Below are 21,779 nucleotides of genomic sequence, written 5' to 3' on the forward strand. Positions count from 1 at the left end.
ATAGAGAAGCTAAGGTAGGAAAGTGAGGTTTAGTCTAAATCAAAATCAAAATTATCAGTAGAAAGACAATGAACTCTCAAATCACATCCCAATGTTTTTCACCATTTCTTCTCAGTTAGCTATGATTGCTAACTTACTGATAATTCTTTTCCAATCAAGTTAAAGGCATGGTGATTCACTTTTTGTGACAATTTGAGCATTTATTCAACGCATAATTGTGAATAACCTCCTGTGGGCCAAGTCCTGCTCTAATTGAGCTTTGATCTGAGCTTGGATAAAGTTCTGCTATATTATCAGAATAGACAAGGCTCTTTCTTTATTCACTCATGTTTATTTCATTAACACTTCCAACTTTAAACACACCCACATTTCCTTCCTCCCACCCAAGCAATTAGACTTCTTCAAAATGGTATAATAGCAGCTATCAATCTGGATATAAGCCTTTGTGGAGTGAAAGCTTGTCATAGATAATTTAACAAACTTGGAAAAGCAGATGAGAATCAATAAAGGAATACTGCTAGGAAACAGCAAAACAATGTCAAATACTAGTTTAAAAAAATAACAATTTTCATAGCAGATTATACTCATAATAGCCAAAAACTGCAAATAATCGAAGTATCCATCAAAAAGAAAATGGACAAATAAAATGTGGTATATTCATAGAATGGAAGGCTACAAAAGCAGTAAAAATAGGACAAACCACGAACACCTGCCACCACAAGGATAAACCTCACAGACAATATATATTTTAAAAACTAGATCCCAGTTCTCCAAAAATGTATACTCTATGATTTCATTTACACAAAGTTCAAAAATAAGAAACACTTTTGGAAAGGGGATAAAAGGGAATCTTTATGGGGACTGACAATGTTCTGTATCTTGAAAGGATGGTACCTACATACACGAATATAGACGTTTACTGTGCTGTACATATAAGAGTCATGGAGTTTTTCATTGTGTCTAAGTTATGCATGGATTTAAAAAGGAAAAAACATGAATGTTTAACAAATGTTAGCTAGGGCTCAGGCACCAAGTGTTTCATATGCAGGATGTTACTTAACCCTCATACTTCATTAGGATGATATTACTATCATTCCCATTTATAGACTAAGAAACCAAGCCTTGTATTTGTAAAGAACCACAGAGATATTAGTTGCAGAACTTAGAGTCAAACTCTCATCTGTCTGAGGTCAATAGCCAAGCTATTAGCAACTCTGCAATATTACCTCTTGAGAAAATAAAGGAGACAAAAAAAAAAAAAAAACCCTCAATTAAGAAGCAAGGAGTATTATAGGTAGTACCAAACAGGAGATGCACATGCTCTTCATAACTATGATCAAAGGTTTTAAAAAAAACGTTGAACTATATTTTATACTTTTTTAAATTTAGACAGGCAGAAGAATGTCTAATATAATTCATTAAGAGATTATATATATATATGTATACATACATTTTAAAATTCAGTGGTTGAAGAATTATGTGTACATTAAGTTAAATCTAGTTAAATATTGCTATGGAGCATAAAAGAAGTAACTATGAATGGATGCTCTTCTCACACAGTTCCTTGTTAGCAACACTTTGTTAACAGTTGTAGTTGTTCTGTGCTCTTGCAATGACAAAGATAAAACACTATACTATAATTTCTGTCAAAATATCCAGTTTTATTCACTCTGATTTGCTTACTTTCAATTAGTAAGTTCTTTAGAACAAAATGTGGTGAGGCACAGATTTTTAAATCTGTCAAAGGCTGATACTTTTGTGAAATACAGTAATACATACCAATACTGGTATTACATACCAACGATTATGCAATAATCTTATTTTTGTAAATAAAACTAAATTATTAGAAAAACGAAAGGAAAAAACATATAAATACAAGTCTAAATTCTCCTATTATTAGATTCCACAGACATAGACATACTCTGTTAAATCATTAAAAAGTCTGTAAAATCTTACTCTTTATCCCTGTACTCATCACAAGCTGGTAACAAAAAGTTCACAGTCCACATCTGGAGACACAATGCTTTAGATAAATCCAATGTATGATGTCTATGAATGAAGAGATTAAAATTTCACAAACCTGAACTGATTTTGGTGAAGTCCTGTGTTTTAAAGAATTACTGATCTTTGTTCCTGGAACCAGAAGCAACTAACTACATTTCTTAATGCCAAACTTTAATAATTTTAAACACAGGTACAGCAGTAAACAACATTTATTCTATTTTGACCCTTTTATTTAAATTAATGTAAAACTTCCCTTACATCAATAATGTTTCATAGATCCTTACTTAAATTATGTGAAATGTGTAAGCTTATTCCTGTTTTAGGATCTTGTCTTATAAACTTTAAGAATGGCACATAAAGGATTACTATTATAAAGAAAAGTTCTGTACACAAAATTATCACTGAATCAAATGTATCTATGATTCAGGAACCATAATCACTTCTTCTGAAGGAGGATAAGTTGAGAAGAAATATGAGCACTCTTCAGTTTAGAAAATAACCTTCATCCCTTCCTACTCATCTCAAAGAATACTTAAGATGACGCACAAGCTAAGAAGAAAGGCAGTGATACTTGGTCCAAAGCGATTCTTCTATTGGCTAACTCAGTAACATACATATAGCCTTTAGAGCAATACACAACTGAACTCTGCAGACTATCCTAACAAAAATCTCTAATTCATGGAATAAATCCATGGACAGTCCTACAGAGTTATTTAAGGAGACAGATTCTGCCTAAGGTTTGGGACACTCATTCCCAAACTTGTCCACAATTAAGTCAGGTTCATAATCTTACCCTTTAAAGGCAAGCCCACACCTTCAAAATTAGGCATTTGAGGTATATGCAGCAATCCTGAAAATATTAACTAATTTGCAGGTGGAAGAATGATGCAATATTTGAAATTCTCAATACAATATGCAAAGAATAAAATTATTTCATGCATTTATTATACATTAAGCACAAGTATTTAATTATAGAGCTAAGTCAAGCATTTTGATAAACAAGTAGAAAAACTTTTGGAACTTCCTTTGATTTAAAGGTAAAAACAGAAGTTTTTTCCTCTTTTTTTCCTCAAAATATCTTCAACACAATCATCTGGTAACTTTGAGATAAGAATGAGGATATGTCATTAACTTATGTAAAAACATTACTTATCTATTACCTTTATGACACAGGTGTTTTGGTTTTTTTAAGTAGTGGTGCTATATCAGCAACCTTACCCTATTTCTGCTTGCTGTGTCCCAAGAAAAAGGGGGTTCATTTCTGCCCCAGAAGTAACTTCTAATTATTGAGAAAATTTATTTCTTAACTCAAGGCCAAAACGTCTCAGTACTGGAAAATGGTAGTTTTGAAGACTGTACCTCCAAGATTCTCATCTGATTACAAAGCACAAATTTTCAGCAGTGGGAGTGGTTCTGATTTCTCATGTAGAAGCAATTTACCACCACCACCACAGACATCTGGCAATGTCTGGAGACATTTTTGGTTTTCATAATTGACTTTCTGGGGGTGAAGGCATTGCTGACATCTAGTGGTTTAACAGTGATGCTGTTAAACGTCCTACAGTACATACAACAATCCCCCCACCCCAACAAAACGTCAACAGCGTCACTGTTGAGTAACCTAGATCTACAGTGTTACTTGCACCCACCCCAAAATGATTATCAGGTTTTCTTTCGTCAGAAACAACCATATCACAGTATTTCTGGCAAGGGCCTGATTAAATGAATCTACCATAATGTTCTTATATTTACCTGAAAGGAATATAGGTTGCATCTCCAAACATTAATATTCTATATGCGTCTTCTGGTGTTTTCCCCAAATATATAACCTACATTTGAAGAGAGAAGAAAAAGGCAATTTACTTCTAAATAAAAATATAGTACGGTCACTGAGAACTAAGTTTTGTACAATTTTTAGCCAATCAGCTGAGCCTGGTTCTCTAGCTTTCCCAAGGATCCTACGAGTCACTCAGTATCCTCTCAGTGAATTTCTCTTTTATTTACATCTGCTGGCATAGCTGGTTTCTGTTGCTTGCAATAAGAGCCCTGACCAACAACTATTTACAACCTTTTGTGGTGAGAAGTATAACATTAAAAAATTAAAAAAAAAATTTTTTTTGGCTGTGCTGGGTCTTCACTGCTATGCTCAGGCTTTTTTCTAGTTGTGAAGACTGAGGGCTACTCTCTAGTTGCAGTGTGCGGGCTTCTTATTGCGGTGACCTCTCTTGTTGTGGCGCACAGGCTCCAGGGTGTGTGGGCTTCAGTATTTGCAGCATGTGGACTCAGTATTTGTGGCTCCCGGGCCCTAGAGCACAGGCTCAATAGTTGTGGCACACAGGTTTATTTTCTCCTGTGGCATCTGGGATCTTCCTGGATCATGGGTTGAACCCATGTCTCCTGCATTGCCAAGTGGATTCTTTACCACTGAGCCATCAGGGAAGCCCAGAATTAGCATTTTAAGAACAGATTGTATAAATCAAAATGTTAGACTAAGCACACGCTTTTACCTCACCTCCCTTCTAAAATACTGAAATGATAGTAAAGAAGTATGTGGGAGATGGCAGTAGAGGATGGATTGGGACTGGGACTGCGAGGCGGATGAGAGGAACAAAGATGCTGATTAACTCCATCCATTTAGATTTAACAATTTACGATATTGTACAGGTTTCCTATAAAACTTCATTTGTTTACTATTGTCATTTGCTTCTTTTATCTTCAGAACTACATCATGCTTCAATTTTCAACTGGTAGAATACTTCAAGTAGATTTTTTAGCATTTGAGGTCCGCAGTCGATGGACCTCTTTGCATTTCTAAAGTATCTTGTTTTCTGCCCTGACATTTATGGACCATATATATGATTTCAGGTCTGCAGTCCTTTTCTCTCAGTTTATAGCTATTGTTCCATGCTTTTCTCCTTTCCAGTGTTGCAGAAGTATTTTACTAGTCTCATTATCTCCTCCTCTTCCTCACCTGCTCCACTGGTATCCCTTTAAATAAGACACACCACAGCCCCAGTTAAACTTGCCTAGGACTTCTGACCCTCATTCTATCCAAAGGCATGTCTTTTTCCAACTCAGAGTCTTCCAGCAGGGCATTTTCCACCCATATATAGAGACAAGGGGTGAGAGAGGCCACAAGCATCAGATGTGGCATACCTATATTATCACCCAAATTCAATTCAATTCTAAAGCTTACTCTGGGATATAATACACTTTGAATTTTGACTAGTAAAAATAAATCACAAAAGAATTTAACTATGAATTTTTAAAATCACCATTACTTAGATTTATATAAATGAGCTATTTCTTCTTTCAAATTGTGAACATTCTGAAGTGAGAATCCAAGTCTTATGTTACACCATAACTCCACATGCATAAATCATGTATGGACTCTGATTTGATGCTTAATTTGCTGAACTTAAATCTACTTATAATAGTTAGGAAACTTTAAAATAATTGATAAAATACATTGGTATAAATATAAAAACATCACTGGATTAAGAAAAATTATAAAAATAAAAAATCCAGCAAGAATCTCTGAAACTTAGAGAAGGATATATCTTAAAACTAGTCAGGTTCCAGATGGTATTTTATCAATTTTGTTTTAAGACTCATAAATGGAAATGTCTACCCTGTTTCTAAAAATGATTTTACCCCATTTACTCTAAAAATAATACAGAACTATGATCAACTATACAGACTCTTCTAACACGTATTTATCTATAGCAGCATATAAAGCCACAAAGAACAATCAATCCCAAAAACAAAGGAATGCTTTCTTATCGAGATTCAGACAAATCTTCAAGAACAGCAATACTGATTCACAGAAGGTTGTAAACTACCATGAATTAATTAATCAAAATCATCTATAATCACAGTCAATATTATATTTATCTAATATATTACTTTAAGAAAAAAGTCTTTTAAATCTTTTTTGGGGGGTCAGTGAGGGTAAGAATAAGATTTGATTCACTTATGTATTTGTATACATATACATTTCTAATACAACATTCTCTCAAATTATATAAAATTTTCTTTAAGCACTGGTTAAAGATAATTCCTCCAACTAAAGACTGTAGTTCTTTGGTTTCTTTAGTTACTAAAATTGCAATGGTATTATTTCCTTCTAACTTTCAAAACAAAAACAGCGTCTAATACATTAAATAATTGTGAATACAAATTCAGTTCAAAGAACCCAAAAACAATGTAACATTTTTTCCTATGGAAATAAAAAACGTAAATTCCTAGTGATGAAATTTTTAAACACAGACTTTAGGTACAACGAGATAAGCTGAAGGAAATTTACAGATTCAGAGTAAGTTTGTTATACAACGCTATCATCTGAATGTTTGTGTCCTTTCTAAAATTCATGTTTAAAACCTAACTTCCCAAAAGTGATAGTAGTATTCATAGCAGACGTGGCCTTTGAGACAACCATGAGTGAAGCCCTCAAGAATGGGATTAGTGTCTTATAAAACAGACCTCAGAGAGACCCCCAGGCCTTTCCACCATGTGAGAGCCCCCACTGGACTATGCTGTCAGCCCCATCTTGGATTCTCAGCCTCCAAAACTGTAAGAAAGAAACTTCTGTTATTTACAAGCCTCCCCAGCCTCTGGCCTTTTGTTATAGCAGCCCCAGAGGACTAAACATGTAACAATCAAAGAAATGTTTTCTAACAATCTATAATTCTTAATTCTATACCCACTTCCCTAGTCAAAAGCCCTTTCCAAATAAAATTATCATTAATTTGTTCTTGAGAAGAATCCTTAAAATGGCTCCTATATTAACCTAAATTCTCAAATTAGTAAACTCTAAATCAATCCAATTTTATGATACATCACTGTATTCCCAGCAATTTGGAAGTTATACATTTATCAAATTCTTTTGGTGTATTTTCATGAAAAGCTATATATACAGAATGGTCACTCTAACTGCACGTTGCTATCCCAAAATAGAAAACATCGAGATATTAAACAACTGTAATAGCTAACTTCCAAGACAGCACCAACAATATTCATCTCCTGATATTTTCACCCTTAATGAACAGGTCACCACTCTGTAAACAGTGGCCGGCTTCCGTGGTGGCTCAGATGGATTTAATGGTAGAATGTGACTTCTGAGGCTAGATCATAAAAATGTTGCGGCTTTTACCGTGCTTTCTTTAGGACTCCTCATTCGAAGTAAATCAAGCTGTTATTTGTGAGGGCAGCCCACGTGGCAAGGAACTGAGGACCTTCGCCAACAACCAGTGCTAGTTGCCGGGCATGTAAACCGGGTCATCTAAGCACTGGATCCTCTAACTCCAGTCATGCCTTCAGATAACTGTGGCCCAGCTGAATCCAGAAGCAGACACACCCAAGTTAGCCACTTTCAAATACATTCCCCACAGGAACCGTTAGAGAGAATATCAATTGTTGTTTTAAGTCACTAAGTGATGGCATAGTCTGTACGGTACCAAGAAATAATACAGTAAGTAATGCAATAAACTATTACCAACTGATCATTTCAGTTTGTTGAAAGTGGCTAAAATTTTTTTTTTAATGTGGCAAGTACAGAAATGTAATGGTAAGGAAGCCCCATGGCTTAGGAAACATAAGTAGAGAGAACCTGCTCTCTCTCTCCAGGGTAAGCAATGTCTCTGAAGGAGCTAAAGGCAATCTCACCAGAAAAATAAAATATTGGGGTAGAAAATACTTAGGAAGTCAGTAGTGCTTTTCATGTATCATGAAAAGCATGGTTTTGTATACTGTGGGGTTTTTTTGGGTTGTTTTATTTTTTGCTGAACAATACTGCAGCCATTTCTAGGACTTCCACTGCCCCCATTTAAAAAATCACCATCTACCTAAACCAGCCTCTGTGAAAACTTCTGATTTTGGATTGCTGATCTATGTTTCAATACTGGAAGAGGCTCAAGTAGCAATGGATAAATTAGTGGACTGAAACAAAAAGATCACAACTTGATCATTTATATTTTTAATTCTGACAGTTCAGGTCTCAAACAATAAAGTGCAGTTGTTTAGACAGGTGCTTCTCATTTCTATTCTTCTACAGAACATTTTGAAGTTTAATCTATATACTTAGAGAAGCCTTTGGCAGAGTTTAAAAAACCAAGTCATCTGAGTTAATCATAACAAAGGGTATTTAAATTCCAACAACAAATGTGGCAGCCCAATAAACCAGTAAACTATTTTCAATTACTCCTCATGGAGAAATGTCACAACGTTTCTTGTATTTAATTATTTCCACATCAGCCAGATGACACAGTCATTTCAATGCCAAGAACTTGATTGATCTTTTTTTAAAAAATCACTATCCGGATTAACATACAATTTTCATATATCAATGCAAACTGGAAACAGGTTAAAAGATTCAACTGCTGAATAAAAAAGTTGAACAAGGAAAAGATTATCTGCAATAAGCAATTTATGTGATTTTAAAAAAGTAAATAAGAGAAAATCACTGTTACAGTTCCTGCACAAATACTAGTTAAAAAAAAGAAAATCCCAAATCACCCTAAAAAAAAAAAAAATCAGATGGCCTTATATTTCAATGGTTTTAACCTCTCAAATTACTTTTATTTCTATGTACAGTAGGTTGGTATAATGATGTTCAATTTAGATAAAAGGAAACTGGAACTTTGACGTAGCAAACACATCTCTACCATGGCCAGACAACTAATGAATGTGTAGGAATTTGCCTTGGCTATAAGGGTAAATGGATATATTCTATGGGAGTAGCAGGGACTTTTTTTTGAGACAAAGCAAAAATCCTGAATTTTTAAAATAAAAACACCTAATTTTTAAACATCAGCAAAAACAAACTACTAATTATAAATACTCTGTGGGTTACCTAAAGCTGGCAAGCTATTACTTTTTAACTTCTGGTGTTAACTGCTTACCCTGGGTCATACTCTTAATCCTTATTTATAGATAAGAAACTGTGTAAAACAAGTACTAAAACAAGAATGGGGGTCCAAAATTCCACAGAAGCCTCACAGATTTGCAAACATCATAAATGCTGCTGATGCTAAGTCACTTCAGTCGTGTCCGACTCTATGCTAGCCCCTAGCAAGTCTCACAGAGAGCAGAAATATTAGCTAGGCTCAGCAAGGTGAAAAGGGAAGTAAAGTTGTGATGAATGATGGTGACAACAGCCAGCTTCCTCCACCACAGTGCCACGCCGGCCCCCTTCTGTGGCTCTGTTGCGCCTCACACTAACTCTGCCTGGCTGCTGTTTGCCCTGTCTTTCACAGATACCCAGGAAGGGTGTTTGCCCAGAGATAGGTGTTTACAAACACTTCAGCAGACCCAGCTGGTTCTGTCTCCCAGTCTCTGTTACCCTGTCTAGACTGCTGTTTGTTGAGCTGGATTCACACACACTGCTTCCAGAGACTTTCCTCTCAGCTCGCCTTATTTTAAATTCTCATCTAATCCCTTCACCTTGCAGCCACCTTAACCCAGCATAGAGTTTCTGTGTCCAAAATAATTAAATCATTAAGAAAAAATGGATGACAGGTTCAAAAGGTCATCATTAAATAACAAATTAAGCCCCTGAGCTCTTATTACAAATGTTGAAGCAATCTCAAATTCAATGAAATTTAGGATTCTACTCACAGATGGCTGAATTAATATATTCCTAGAATTTTATCAGTATCACAATTTTTGGTATAAATGTTTACAAGTAAACCATTCTGAAGGCTTAAAAATTGCTGAAAACAAAAATATAATAATAGAGAGTGACATTTTGAATAGGAAATCCGTATGTTATCATAATTAGCTCTACAAAGTAATCTATTAAACATTACAAGAGGGCAAACTTGCAAATTATGTACCAACAGTTTGCTTGTGTCATTTATTTTACACTCAGGATGCTTTAACCACAGAAAATGTTAGAAACAATGGTTAATTTCCCAGGCAAGTTCTCAAAAGTACATTTAACCTATGGAAGAGCTAAGTACTGTATATGTGCAGGAAAATATAAATGTTGAGACAGTAAGATATAACCAAAGCTGATAACCAGTAAAATACAATGGTATAATTTTTGTTTTTTAATATAAAAAGCAGATTTAAGGTATAATAATGGTAGGCAGAACCAAAAAAAGAAAGAAAATTACATTTAGAAAATGCTTACTTTGTGCCAGATAGTCTACCAGACTGAAATTAAAAGCTAGCTCAATTTGAACCTAAATCCTTCAACTTCTGAAATGAAATCCCTAAACCGTTTACAATGGCCTCTTCCAAACAGCTGTTTGCAACTAGAAATTAACGTCTATTCCTTCCAGTGTAATAATATAGCACTATAAGGTATACACATAAGAAACTAAATAGAAAAGGTGACATTTCTAAAATGAATCATTATATATTGTAATTACGTTAAAAATTGTGTTCACTAAAATATTAATAAATTTTAATGTGATCGATATACTTCAATTTTTTAAAATCTTGATTTAAAAGCCTAGGTGCAAGTTCAGCTATTTCAGTTCTTGATTTTAATCGCTGTGGTAACTGAAAGATAGTCTTTAAAATTCGTTTCTCCATTCTTTGTATTTCTTGTGAACTGGAAGTTGTATCAACAGGCTTGTGCATTAGTATATGTTGTATCACATCAGAAAAGAGACTACCTAAATTACCACTATTGGTGCTAAAAATGGCCACTGGATTAGGTGCTAACCATCAAATCCCTAAAGAGCCCCTTGATGTAGGTGAAAGAGGAGAATGAAAAAGCTGGCTTAAAATTCAACATTCAAAAAAGTAAGATCATGGCATCCAAGATGGGGGAAAAAATGGAAACAGTGACAAACTTTGTTTTCCTGGGTTCCAAAATCACTGCAGACGCTGACTGCAGCCATGATATTAATAGACACTTGCTCCTTGGAAGAAAAGCTATGACAAACTTAGCGTATCCACTTTGCCGACAAACATCCGTATAGTCAAACCTATGGTTTTTTTTCAGTAGTCATGTACAGACAGATGTGACAGTTGGACCATAAGAGGGCCAAGCACTAAAGAATTGATGCTTTCGAACTGCTGTGCTGGAGAAGACTCTTGAGACTCCCTTGGACAGCAAAGAGATCAAACCAGTCAATCCTAAAGGAAATCAACCCTGAATATTCACTGGAGGACTGGTACTGAAGCTGAAGCTCCAATCCTTTGGCCACCTGATGCGAAGAGCCGACTCACTGGAAGAGACTCTGATGCTGGGAAAGATTGAGGGCAGGAGGAGAAGGGGGAGACAGAGGGTGAGTTAGATGGCATCACCAACTCAACAGAGATGAGTTTGAGCAGACTCAGAGTTGGTGAAGAACAGGGAAGCCTGGAGAGCTGTAGTCCATGGGGTGAAAGAGTTGGACACAATTTAGTGACTGAACAACAACAGTCAAATCCCTTTAATATAGCATTATATATCATTTACCATGATATGTAAATGCAAGAGCAGGAATGATTACACTCGTTTTTTAATCCTGTTCAGCAATGACGTACATTTGGTTAGTAAATTTCCAATTTCCTAAATGCTAATTGACAGATGCTAGAATGCTGCTGCTGCTAAATTGCTTCAGTTGTGTCCGACCCTGTGCGACCCCAGAGACGGCAGCCCACCAGGCTCCCCCATCCCTGGGATTCTCCAGGCAAGAATACTGGAGTGGGTTGCCATTTCCTTCTCCAATGCATGAAAGTGAAAAGTGAAAGTGAAGTCACTCAGTCGTGTCCGACTCTTAGCGACCCCATGGACTGCAGCCTACCAGGCTCCTCCGTCCATGGGATTCTCCAGGCAAAGTACTGGAGTGGGGTGCCATTGCCTTCTCCCAACAGTGCTGCACATTTTTCAAATATTTAGCAAATGAGTTAAAAGCCCACTGAAATATTGTTAAAGCTGGTTTTAAAATTTGTTTTGTGGCTATTAATGTAATAAGATCAGATCAGATCAGATCAGTTGCTCAGTCATGTCCAACTCTTTGCGACCCCATGAATCGCAGCACGCCAGGTCTCCCTGCCCATCACCAACTCCCGGAGTTCACTCAGACTCACGTCCATCGAGTCAGTGATGCCAACCAGCCATCTCATCCTCTGTCGTCCCCTTCTCCTCCTGCCCCCAAACCCTCCCAGCATCAGAGTCTTTTCCAATGAGTCAACTCTTCACATGAGGTGGCCAAAGTACTGGAGTTTCAGCTTTAGCGTCATTCCTTCCAAAGAAATCCCAGGGCTGATCTCCTTCAGAATGGACTGGTTGGATCTCCTTGCAGTCCAAGGGACTCTCAAGAGTCTTCTCCAACACCACAGTTCAAAAGCATCAATTCTTCGGCGCTCAGCCTTCTTCACAGTCCAACTCTCACATCCATACATGACCACTGGAAAAACCATAGCCTTGACTAGACGAACCTTTGTTGGCAAAGTAATGTCTCTGCTTTTGAATATGCTATCTAGGTTGGTCATAACTTCCCTTCCAAGGAGTAAGCGTGTTTTAATTTCATGGCTGCAGTCACCATCTGTAGGGATTTTGAAGCCCAGAAAAATAAAGTCTGACACTGTTTCCATTGTTTCCCCATCTATCTCCCATGAAGTGATGGGACCGGATGCCATGATCTTTGTTTTCTGAATGTTGAGCTGTAAGCCAACTTATTCACTCTCCTCTTTCACCTTCATCAAGAGGCTTTTTAGTTCCTCTTCACTTTCTGCCATAAGGGTGGTGTCATCTGCATATCGGAGGTTATTGATATTTCTCCTGGCAAACTTGATTCCAGCTTGTGTTTCTTCCAGCCCAGCGTTTCTCATGATGTACTCTGCATAGAAGTTAAATAAACAGGGTGACAATATACAGCCTTGACGAACTCCTTTTCCTATTTGGAACCAGTCTGTTGTTCCATGTCCAGTTCTAACTGTTGCTTCCTGACCTGCATACAAATTTCTCAAGAGGCAGATCAGGTGGTCTGGTATTCCCATCTCTTTCAGAATTTTCCACAGTTTATTGTGATCCACACAGTCAAAGGCTTTGGCATAGTCAATAAAGCAGAAATAGATGTTTTTCTGGAACTCTCTTGCTTTTTCCATGATCCAGCGGATGTTGGCAATTTGATCTCTGGTTCCTCTGCCTTTTCTAAAACCAGCTTGAACATCAGGAAGTTCACGGTTCACATATTGCTGAAGCCTGGCTTGGAGAATTTTGAGCATTACTTTACTAGTATGTGAGATGAGTGCAATTGTGCAGTCGTTTGAGCATTCTTGGGCATTGCCTTTCTTTGGGATTGGAATGAAAACTGACCTTTTCCAGTCCTGTGGCCACTGCTGAGTTTTCCAAATTTGCTGGCATATTGAGTGCAGCACTTTCACAGCATCATCTTTCAGGATTTGGAATAGCTCAACTGGAATTCCATCACCTCCACTAGCTTTGTTCGTAGTGATGCTTTCTAAGGCCCACTTGACTTCACATTCCAGGATGTCTGGCTCTAGGTCAGTGATCACACCATCGTGATTATCTGGGTTGTGAAGATCTTTTTTGTACAGTTCTTCTGTGTATTCTTGCCATCTCTTCTTAATATCTTCTGCTTCTGTTAGGTCCATACCATTTCTGTCCTTTATCGAGCCCATCTTTGCATGAAATGTTCCTTTGGTATCTCTGATTTTCTTGAAGAGATCCCTAGTCTTTCCCATTCTGTTGTTTTCCTCTATTTCTTTACATTGATCGCTGAAGGCTTTCTTATCTCTTCTTGCTATTCTTTGGAACTCTGCATTCAGATGTTTATATCTTTCCTTTTCTCCTTTGCTTTTCGCTTCTCTTCTTTTCACAGCTATTTGTAAGTATTAATGTAATACTTTACTTCAAAAACTGGTTATTAAAGGGAACTGGCTATTCATTCTGCCTTCTCGGTAAGAAAATTGGTTTCAGGGTAACCAAAGAGTCCCAACTGAATGAGGGAAAGCTTAATTCCCATAAAAGTAAGCCAGCTAATAAGTGAAAGAAGAATGAATAATTTAAAAAATGTTATACTGATACCCTAGTAAAATGACTGATTCAATCAAGCATATTTGATTGTTTAAAACAGCAAGACGCATGGTTGATAGGAAACTGAATATACAAACAGTTCCAAAATCACCCCACACAGAATGCTTAAATCATAAGGACGAAACAATGTATTGAAGAGATTTGATGGTTAGCATTTAATCCAGTGGCTATTTTTAGCATCACTAATGGTAATGTAGGTATTCTATGTTTTCTGATTGCTACAACATATACTACTAATGCAAACCTGTTGATACAACTTTCAGTTCGCAAGAAATACAAATAATGGAGAAACAAGTTTAAAAAATACCACAAAGCAAAAAAAAACAACAACAATAACAACAACAAAAAACCACAAAGAAGAAACCAGAGAAATTCAAAAGGTGGAACTTTCTACAAGAAACTCGGTCTGGTTTCTTAAAAAAAAAAAAAAAAAAAAAATCAACGTTAGCTAAAAAGGACCATGTGTGAGAGAGATTTAAGTACACAACAACTATATGCAATATATGGTCCTGAATTAGATATTGGTGTAGACATTTTGGATTAATTGAGAAATACAAATATAATCTGGGTATACAGATGATGGAACATGTACTGAAATGAAAGAACAGATCACTGACTAAGAAAAGTCGTGTGATAAAATTATACTGGTGAACATACACTGCTTCTATAAAGATAAAAGTATCTTTTAAAAGAAATTTTTCTGGGTCGTCCCAGTGCACCAGCCCCAAGCATCCAGTATCGTGCATCGAACCTGGACTGGCAACTCGTTTCATACATGATATTTTACATGTTTCAATGCCATTCTCCCAAATCTTCCCTGGAGGGAGGAGGGTTCAGGATGGGGAACACATGTATATCTGTGGCGGATTCATTTTGATATTTGGCAAAACTAATACAATTATGTAAAGTTTAAAAATAAAATAAAATTAAAAAAAAAAAAAAAAAGAAATTTTTCTAAGTTTCTCAAGGGTCCAAACATAGGTTTTGTACACATTTTTTATAACAAAATGACAAAGTTTCAAACTTTTATTTTCGAAATGCTCTCACAAAAGTGAATTTGTTTTGAAAAGCATTTACTTTTCCACTTAGAATTTCATCCTTACTTGAAATGACAAGTTAAAGTACCATCACCCCAAAATCGGGCTAGGAAACAGCCACTGACTTGTCCAACAGGGCAGCAAACTTACCATTTTGTAAAATGCTAGGATTAAATTATCCTTTTCTCAAAACACACACACACACACAAAACTCAGTTATCTTTTATGTCCCTCAACTCTTTTATTGTGAGTGACACAAAAAGATTTTTAGTTTTACCCTAATTTGTTATCCAAGAATCTAATATTTCAGATAACTGGCAAATCCGTTTACCAGGCCACATAAACTTAATAGTTAGAAACACATTGAAAAGTCAAGCTGCTCTTATTTCTTACACCACACATGGTGCCCGACCATCTGACAAAAGGACTAAATATACAGACATGTCAATCCTATTTTAAGTATTTGAGTATTTTAAGTATTTGTAAGGCCTAACAGCTTCTGTTGTTAGGGTAAAAAAATAAACAGGATTACTAACTTTATCCTTTCACTCTCTCCACACCCTCTATTAGGTCCTTTTGCGTATACAAGGATGAAGGGAGAATGGTTCCTTTCAGAGGCCCAGAGTTTAATAAAAAGACAGTCAGTCCTTTTAAATAGAATCAGTCCATTTGGAATACTTCTTCCTGACTGTACTTCCTCCAGACTTTTTGCTTTTGTTTTAATGTTACTACACCACCCTCTAAGTCAGTCATTAAAAAGCCTTATTATCTCCAAAATTCCTCAAACAACTTCAGAAAAGGTCATCAGACCTGAAGGTCAATTTTTAAGGAATTCTCATGCATCTCTATAAATCTTTAATCGGAGAACTCCATAGTCTTCAATCAGATCAAACCTATACCACTTACTTACTTACTTGGGGTATCCACACTTATGTATTGACACTCCTTTGCTACTATTAATAAATCTCCTTTTCTTAGAAGTTTTTCTCCTGTTTCCCCACCTAGCATCATTATAGCCCCAATCTCCTACTTGAACCAGCCAGTCATGGCTACAAAGCCATTTGCTACAGCCAAGAGCCATAAACCTCCTGCCAAGCTGGCTTCTAACTGAACAGAGGAATGAACTCAAGTGCAATTGTTTACCTGGCACTTTCCTAACCAGTCAAATCAGTGCTAACCTGGGAGTGTAAAACCCTGGAAGGATTTCTAAATCTAAAACATATTAGCTGTAGAAAAATACATTTTTACATGCCAAAATACAACCATAAACAAAGTCAAAAGGCTAACACCAAACTGGGAACCAGTAAGCCAACACATTTTCAATCAATATGCCAATGGGTATTGATCTATAGCTAGTTTTTTCACTACTTAAAAAAAAAAAAAATTAAGAAGAGAGATTTCTTATTTATAAAATTATGAAGTGTTTTATTTCTAAGACAACCCTTGGTTCCCACCATACCCGCAGCTACCCTCTAAGGGATTCTTTCACACTGAAGTCACCATATCTGGCTACTCAAGATCCCACCATTTTAGAGATCCTCTCATCTGACCAGAGAGAGAATATGGACTGACCCCAAAGTAGTTCAGGAGAGTGCTGTGTGTTCTGCTCAGGAGAACATTCTCTTAAATGAAACAACTTCAGCCATTCCAGATTTTTCTCCTGGGCAAGAAAGATTTTTACTGTTACATCAAAAGCCATTTCTTCAGGGTTCCCTTTAATACTTTATGAACACCAAGAATTCTGGCTGTGTCCTTTTTCCTGGAAAGTTATCACAGTTTAATCTGTGGTGTTCCTTTCCCCAGTGACTAGCCAAGTAATGGGACCAAATATCCCACTTAAAGCAGCTACCTTCTTCATTCTCTTTCTCTTGGGATCCTGCATAGCCTCCTATCAGCACTGCCCCCTCAGGAGTTTTGCTGCTAAGTACAACAAACATCAGGGAAGATGACAAAAGCCAAAAAGTATAAGTCCTTATCTGGGTAAGCTTAAAAAAAAAAACAAATTTTAAGAAACATAATCTAAAATCTGTGTTTCATACATTCAGAGATGATAATAAAACTTAGTTATCTCAGAATCACTTCTCTCGATTACTTTTGTGAACATAAACAAACACAAACCCCCAAAAGGCCTTAATCATTGTTGTTAATGATACACCATAAACATAGAAAAGAAAACTACCCAACTATTTTGAGGTGCAATTTCACCAAGTACCATGAACTTTTTGGTCTAATCACTGTAAATTCCAAATTTTCAAACTACACATCAGAAAAATAGTTTTAAGTGAAAGCATGACAGAAGCAACCTGGGGGAAGAAACAACTTACCTCAAGAACTCCAGCACCAACCCTTTTTTTATCTAGAATAACTACTCGATATTTTCCCCCACTTGGTAGAGCAGCTAGGTTCCACACCGCCAAAAACATGAAGGCCACCACTCCAGAAGGACCTCTTGGCTTATTTAGGAAAATCTGTCACTTAGGTACTCCTAGAGATGAATGAAAGTACTAAACAAAACCTGACTCTAAATAACCAAATACTTTCCATGACATTTACAAATAAATGAAATTCATAAGTCATGAAATACTGGCTGTGCCAAAATAGTCTTCCAATGACCTAAACAGACCACCCACTCAATGTTGTGTATAATCTACACAGTATGTTACCCATTTTCCTACAATATTGACATGCCATGTCCTTCTACTATATGCTTTGACATGTTCAGAATCATACCTCATTTGGGGAAATATTGCCTGTACTCAAATTATAAAGAACTCTAACCACATGTGATACACTTTTTATGTATTTTGGTTTTGTTTTTATAAATCAATCAAAATCCTGACTCTACTTTCATAACTTTACTACATGTATCATGACTTAATAGAAACACAGCTTTGGGTCATTATTTTCTAAACTTAAGTGCCATAACACTTAAAAAGGTATTCACGGTAGTTGATCTTTTTTTAAAAATAGACTTTTTAAAAAAGCAGTTTCAGGTTCAGAACAGCAAAACTGAGTAGAAGTTACAGACATCTCCCATATACCCCTTACCCTCTCCATAGACTTTCCCACTTGGTCAATTTTTATAAAGCAAAAGATGTTCTTTCTGGCAAGAAATCAAGATGTCTTAGAAAAAAGTAATATCAAAACGCCAACTACAAATACCACTGTTGTACATGATTTCACTAATTTATTAGAAAAGTAGTTAAATACTTACCATATAACATCCAACAAGGAAAGCAGCATTTGCTTGTTTTCTCTGATCAGGGCCAGTAAAATGTATAATTTTCTTCCTCATCATTGTAATGGACTGCATAAAGATAAACAGTTGCTAGTATTTCCTTTCTAATTTCAAGTTTTCAAAAACTTTATTTTGTGATTAAAATAAATTCTGGATCTCACAATGTTGAAGCATTCAGAAAGACTTTTTAAATTGATACTCAAAAATACCATGTACATTCCCATAAAAGACATACTCTTGGAATAGAACAAATGTACAATTGAAGAGTGGGAGAGGAGACACTTGAAATTAATATATCATAAATCAACCACACTTCAATTTTTTTAAAAGGAGGAGATACAAACAGATACACTTTGAAAGTATAGACTACCTCTGAAAGAATACATAAAAGCTGGAAAAGGCAGTAAAAGAGATCGTTTTTCCTTTCCCTATTGTCTGATTTTTTAAAAAAATCTATTCCTGAAACCTTTAAATTAAAAGAAAAGGGTACAAAAATAGGTAAAATAATTCATTCTGTTAGAAATCAGGATAGTGAATGGGGTAGGGAGGAGTGGAGTGAGGACGGTGGTACAGAGATAACCAGGAGAGAGAAAACGGGCTGTTCCTGGGGTGTTGCTAGGATGTTCTGTTCTTGATTAAGTTAAAAATAAAAAGGATATAGAAAGTAAAACCAAAGGAACAACATGATTTGTTAGTACTTCTTTACATGTACTTCACTAACTTGAGTTGAAATGTTTCAGTTAAGGGTAAGAAATAGGACATATTCAGCTGAATAAGCACAGTATTCCTTCACTTCTGTGAGCCAGTGTTTTGGGTATTTCAATGATGAATGTGTACATGATGAATTTTCCTTTAGTTGTTTACACAGAGTAAGAGACACAAGTTGATTTAAAAAAACAACAATAACCCAACCCGCCCTCAAGCAGCATAAGACACTCTTACTATAAATTCAACACATTTTTTATCACTATTAATTGAACAGGAATCAAAGTTTCAATCAGGTTGGATGGTCAATACTCTGCAAGTTGTTCTAGTAAATATTAATGATTTTTTAATTTTGAAAAAAGGATGAATATAATCTTCATTGACCCAAAGGATAAAAGTCCTTCAGTTCAGTTCAGCCGCTCAGTTGTGTCCAACTCTTTGCGACCCCATGAATCACAGCACTCCAGGCCTCCCTGTCCATCACCAACTCCCGGAGTTCACTCAAACTCAAGTCCATCGAGTCGGTGATGCCATCCAGCCATCTCATCCTCTGTCGTCCCCTTTTCCTCCTGTCCCCAATCCCTTAGATGGCCAAATATTTCTGATGTGTAATTTTAAGTCTGATGTTCAAAGGAGAAAATATCTGCCTTACTCACTAATTAATTTTCAATGTAATATAATTTTTAGTTGACAATGAGTTCTATTTCTGTGTAATAGTCTAATAAATAATCAACTGAATAAACTTGTTTTTAAAGAGTACCCGCCCCCAAATCCAGTATTTCTACTTGAGAATTTATAGTGACTCTTGGAATTGCTAGCAGTATATAAACTTTTTATTTTATATAACTAATAATTCAAAGTTTTTCTAAAAAATAAATGAATAAGGTCTAAGTTCAAACCAACAATACACTCTTATAATTTAGTGATACTCTTAAATATATGCTGTTTGCCCCTGTTTCCCTACTCCTTAATCATATGTGTAAGGGGTCAAGTAAAGAGTCACAAGTAGTAAAATATGAGAGATTCAAGGTATAATAAAGTAAGATGAACTGATTTCTCTTAGTCTCCTAACATTCCCTATCACAGTGAAGGGAGAAAGAACAATGACCAAAGGAAGGAAAGCTTCTCTTGTTAGGTTTCAGTTCTATTAACTCAGACAATAAGAGATTCACTTTATTAACAACTTCCACTTTGGCTTTTCAAATATCTAAACATCACCAATCCAAATCAGAATCAAATGACCCAAACTTAAACCATTCCATCAAAACTCTAGAAAAACAGATATACTCTGACTTCATAAAACAATAAACCACATGTATGTCCCCAAACACCACTGTAGTGAAAAAACATGACATTGCCTTTTAAAAAATAGATTCCCCCTCCTTCCCACAAGATCAGGCTAATCATGATTACTTAAGTGAAACCTCAGTAAAAAGTACTTTACCTTTAATTTCTTATTTATCTTGCAGCAGTATCTGTAAACCATTGCTAGATTGAGTGGTCCAAAATCTGCGTAGAAGCTGCAAAAATGAAACACAAAAATGTGTATGTGTGTTCCAGACGCTCTGAATATAACTGCCTTTTTGTAGCTATGAGATCAAAATAAAGCAAGAAAGTACACACCAAATTATTATAGGTCATATAACTTAAACATTATTTCCTTACTAATAGAAGAAATACTCTGGTGAAAGATGACTATTAAATAACATGGTAAGTGCTACAACACCTTTAAATCTAACCTCAAATAATACATGAAAATACTTTCTGAATAAAAAAGGCTATTTTTCCACACATTTTTCCACTGGCAAAATTATCTTACTTAGTACACTAGTTTATATCTCACTGTAAACTATTAGAATTTCAAATGTAAATTGTTAAACTTAGGAGAATTCTTTCACTTTTTGATTTTTCCCCTCCTAAGGATCTATTTTATTCCAAGGATTAAAATCAGCATCCTGCAACTAACAATCAACAGATTTGCAATGTTCCAATTTTATAAACATACCTTTAGATTTTTCACAATAAAAAAAAAGTTACTAACAATCTTTTAAAAAGCAATACTTACTTTTCATATTCAAGTTCATTATCTATGCTGAAATAATGTACATTTGATGAACTCTTTGGTCTGCTGAAGAGAATGGCAAAACAAAGGCGATCTGAAATGGAAAAATTGTAATGTTCCTTCCTTCACATTATTAAAAACGTTTCATATATCATGATGCAACTCTTTTCAGATGAAGTAAAAAAATTCCTTTTCCATGCATGTTTTACCTATGGTAAGGGTATCAATGAGTAACTTCAAAATGTTCTATTTAGGTGGGTAATAATAAATAAGCAATTTTTAAAAAGGAGAAGTTGCCTTCAATATTAGTTTCAAGAGCTGCAAGCGACTTTTCACATAGTGATACGACTCAATTTTTGGATGAACCTCTCATTGCAAAACATTAGCTACTCTAGATTAAAAAATTTCAGCAAGGCAGCAGGCATTTCACGGCTAGACCACCAGCCTTGATGATTCTCCCTATGTTTCGCTATATTTTCAAGACATCCTAAAAAGTTATTTCAATAAGAAGCTATATTTTAAGCAGAAAGACAACGCTCTCAAAATTGCTTCAAAATTAATGTTTACGGCTACAGAACACAAAACAAATCCTGTTTATCCAGTTCTTGGGGGTTACTTTTTTTGATCCGGAACCACTACTTCTGTAGTGATTTTTACAATCAGACAAATTGCCATTATAACAGAGGCAATGAAAGTTTTCTATATGATGAGTATGAGATGAACCTGCATTGCATA

The 21,779-nt window shown here is 35.7% G+C and overlaps 1 protein-coding gene across 19 annotated transcripts in view; it reads right to left on the reverse strand.

Annotated features, from left to right (window-relative positions):
* Positions 1-21,779, reverse strand: part of CDC14B (cell division cycle 14B) — a 128,189-nt gene that overhangs the window by 34,891 nt on the left and 71,519 nt on the right. For 16 of the 19 annotated variants that reach the window (XR_008713792.1, XR_008713790.1, XR_008713791.1 and 13 more), the window contains 4 exons: positions 21,048-21,138; positions 20,427-20,502; positions 18,254-18,346; positions 3,757-3,833 (listed from right to left, as the gene is read on the reverse strand). Coding sequence is in view for 16 of the 19 variants with exons in the window: in XM_055579017.1 (XP_055434992.1) it covers positions 3,757-3,833; positions 18,254-18,346; positions 20,427-20,502; positions 21,048-21,138 (337 nt within the window). In the remaining 3 variants the exon portion in view is untranslated. The remainder of the gene's footprint in view (positions 1-3,756; positions 3,834-18,253; positions 18,347-20,426; positions 20,503-21,047; positions 21,139-21,779) is intronic. The other 3 variants (XM_055579029.1, XM_055579028.1, XM_055579030.1) reach the window with 2 other exon arrangements.

The sequence above is a fragment of the Bubalus kerabau genome, chromosome 4 (assembly GCF_029407905.1).
Source record: "Bubalus kerabau isolate K-KA32 ecotype Philippines breed swamp buffalo chromosome 4, PCC_UOA_SB_1v2, whole genome shotgun sequence".
Classification (NCBI taxonomy): Eukaryota; Metazoa; Chordata; class Mammalia; order Artiodactyla; family Bovidae; genus Bubalus; species Bubalus kerabau.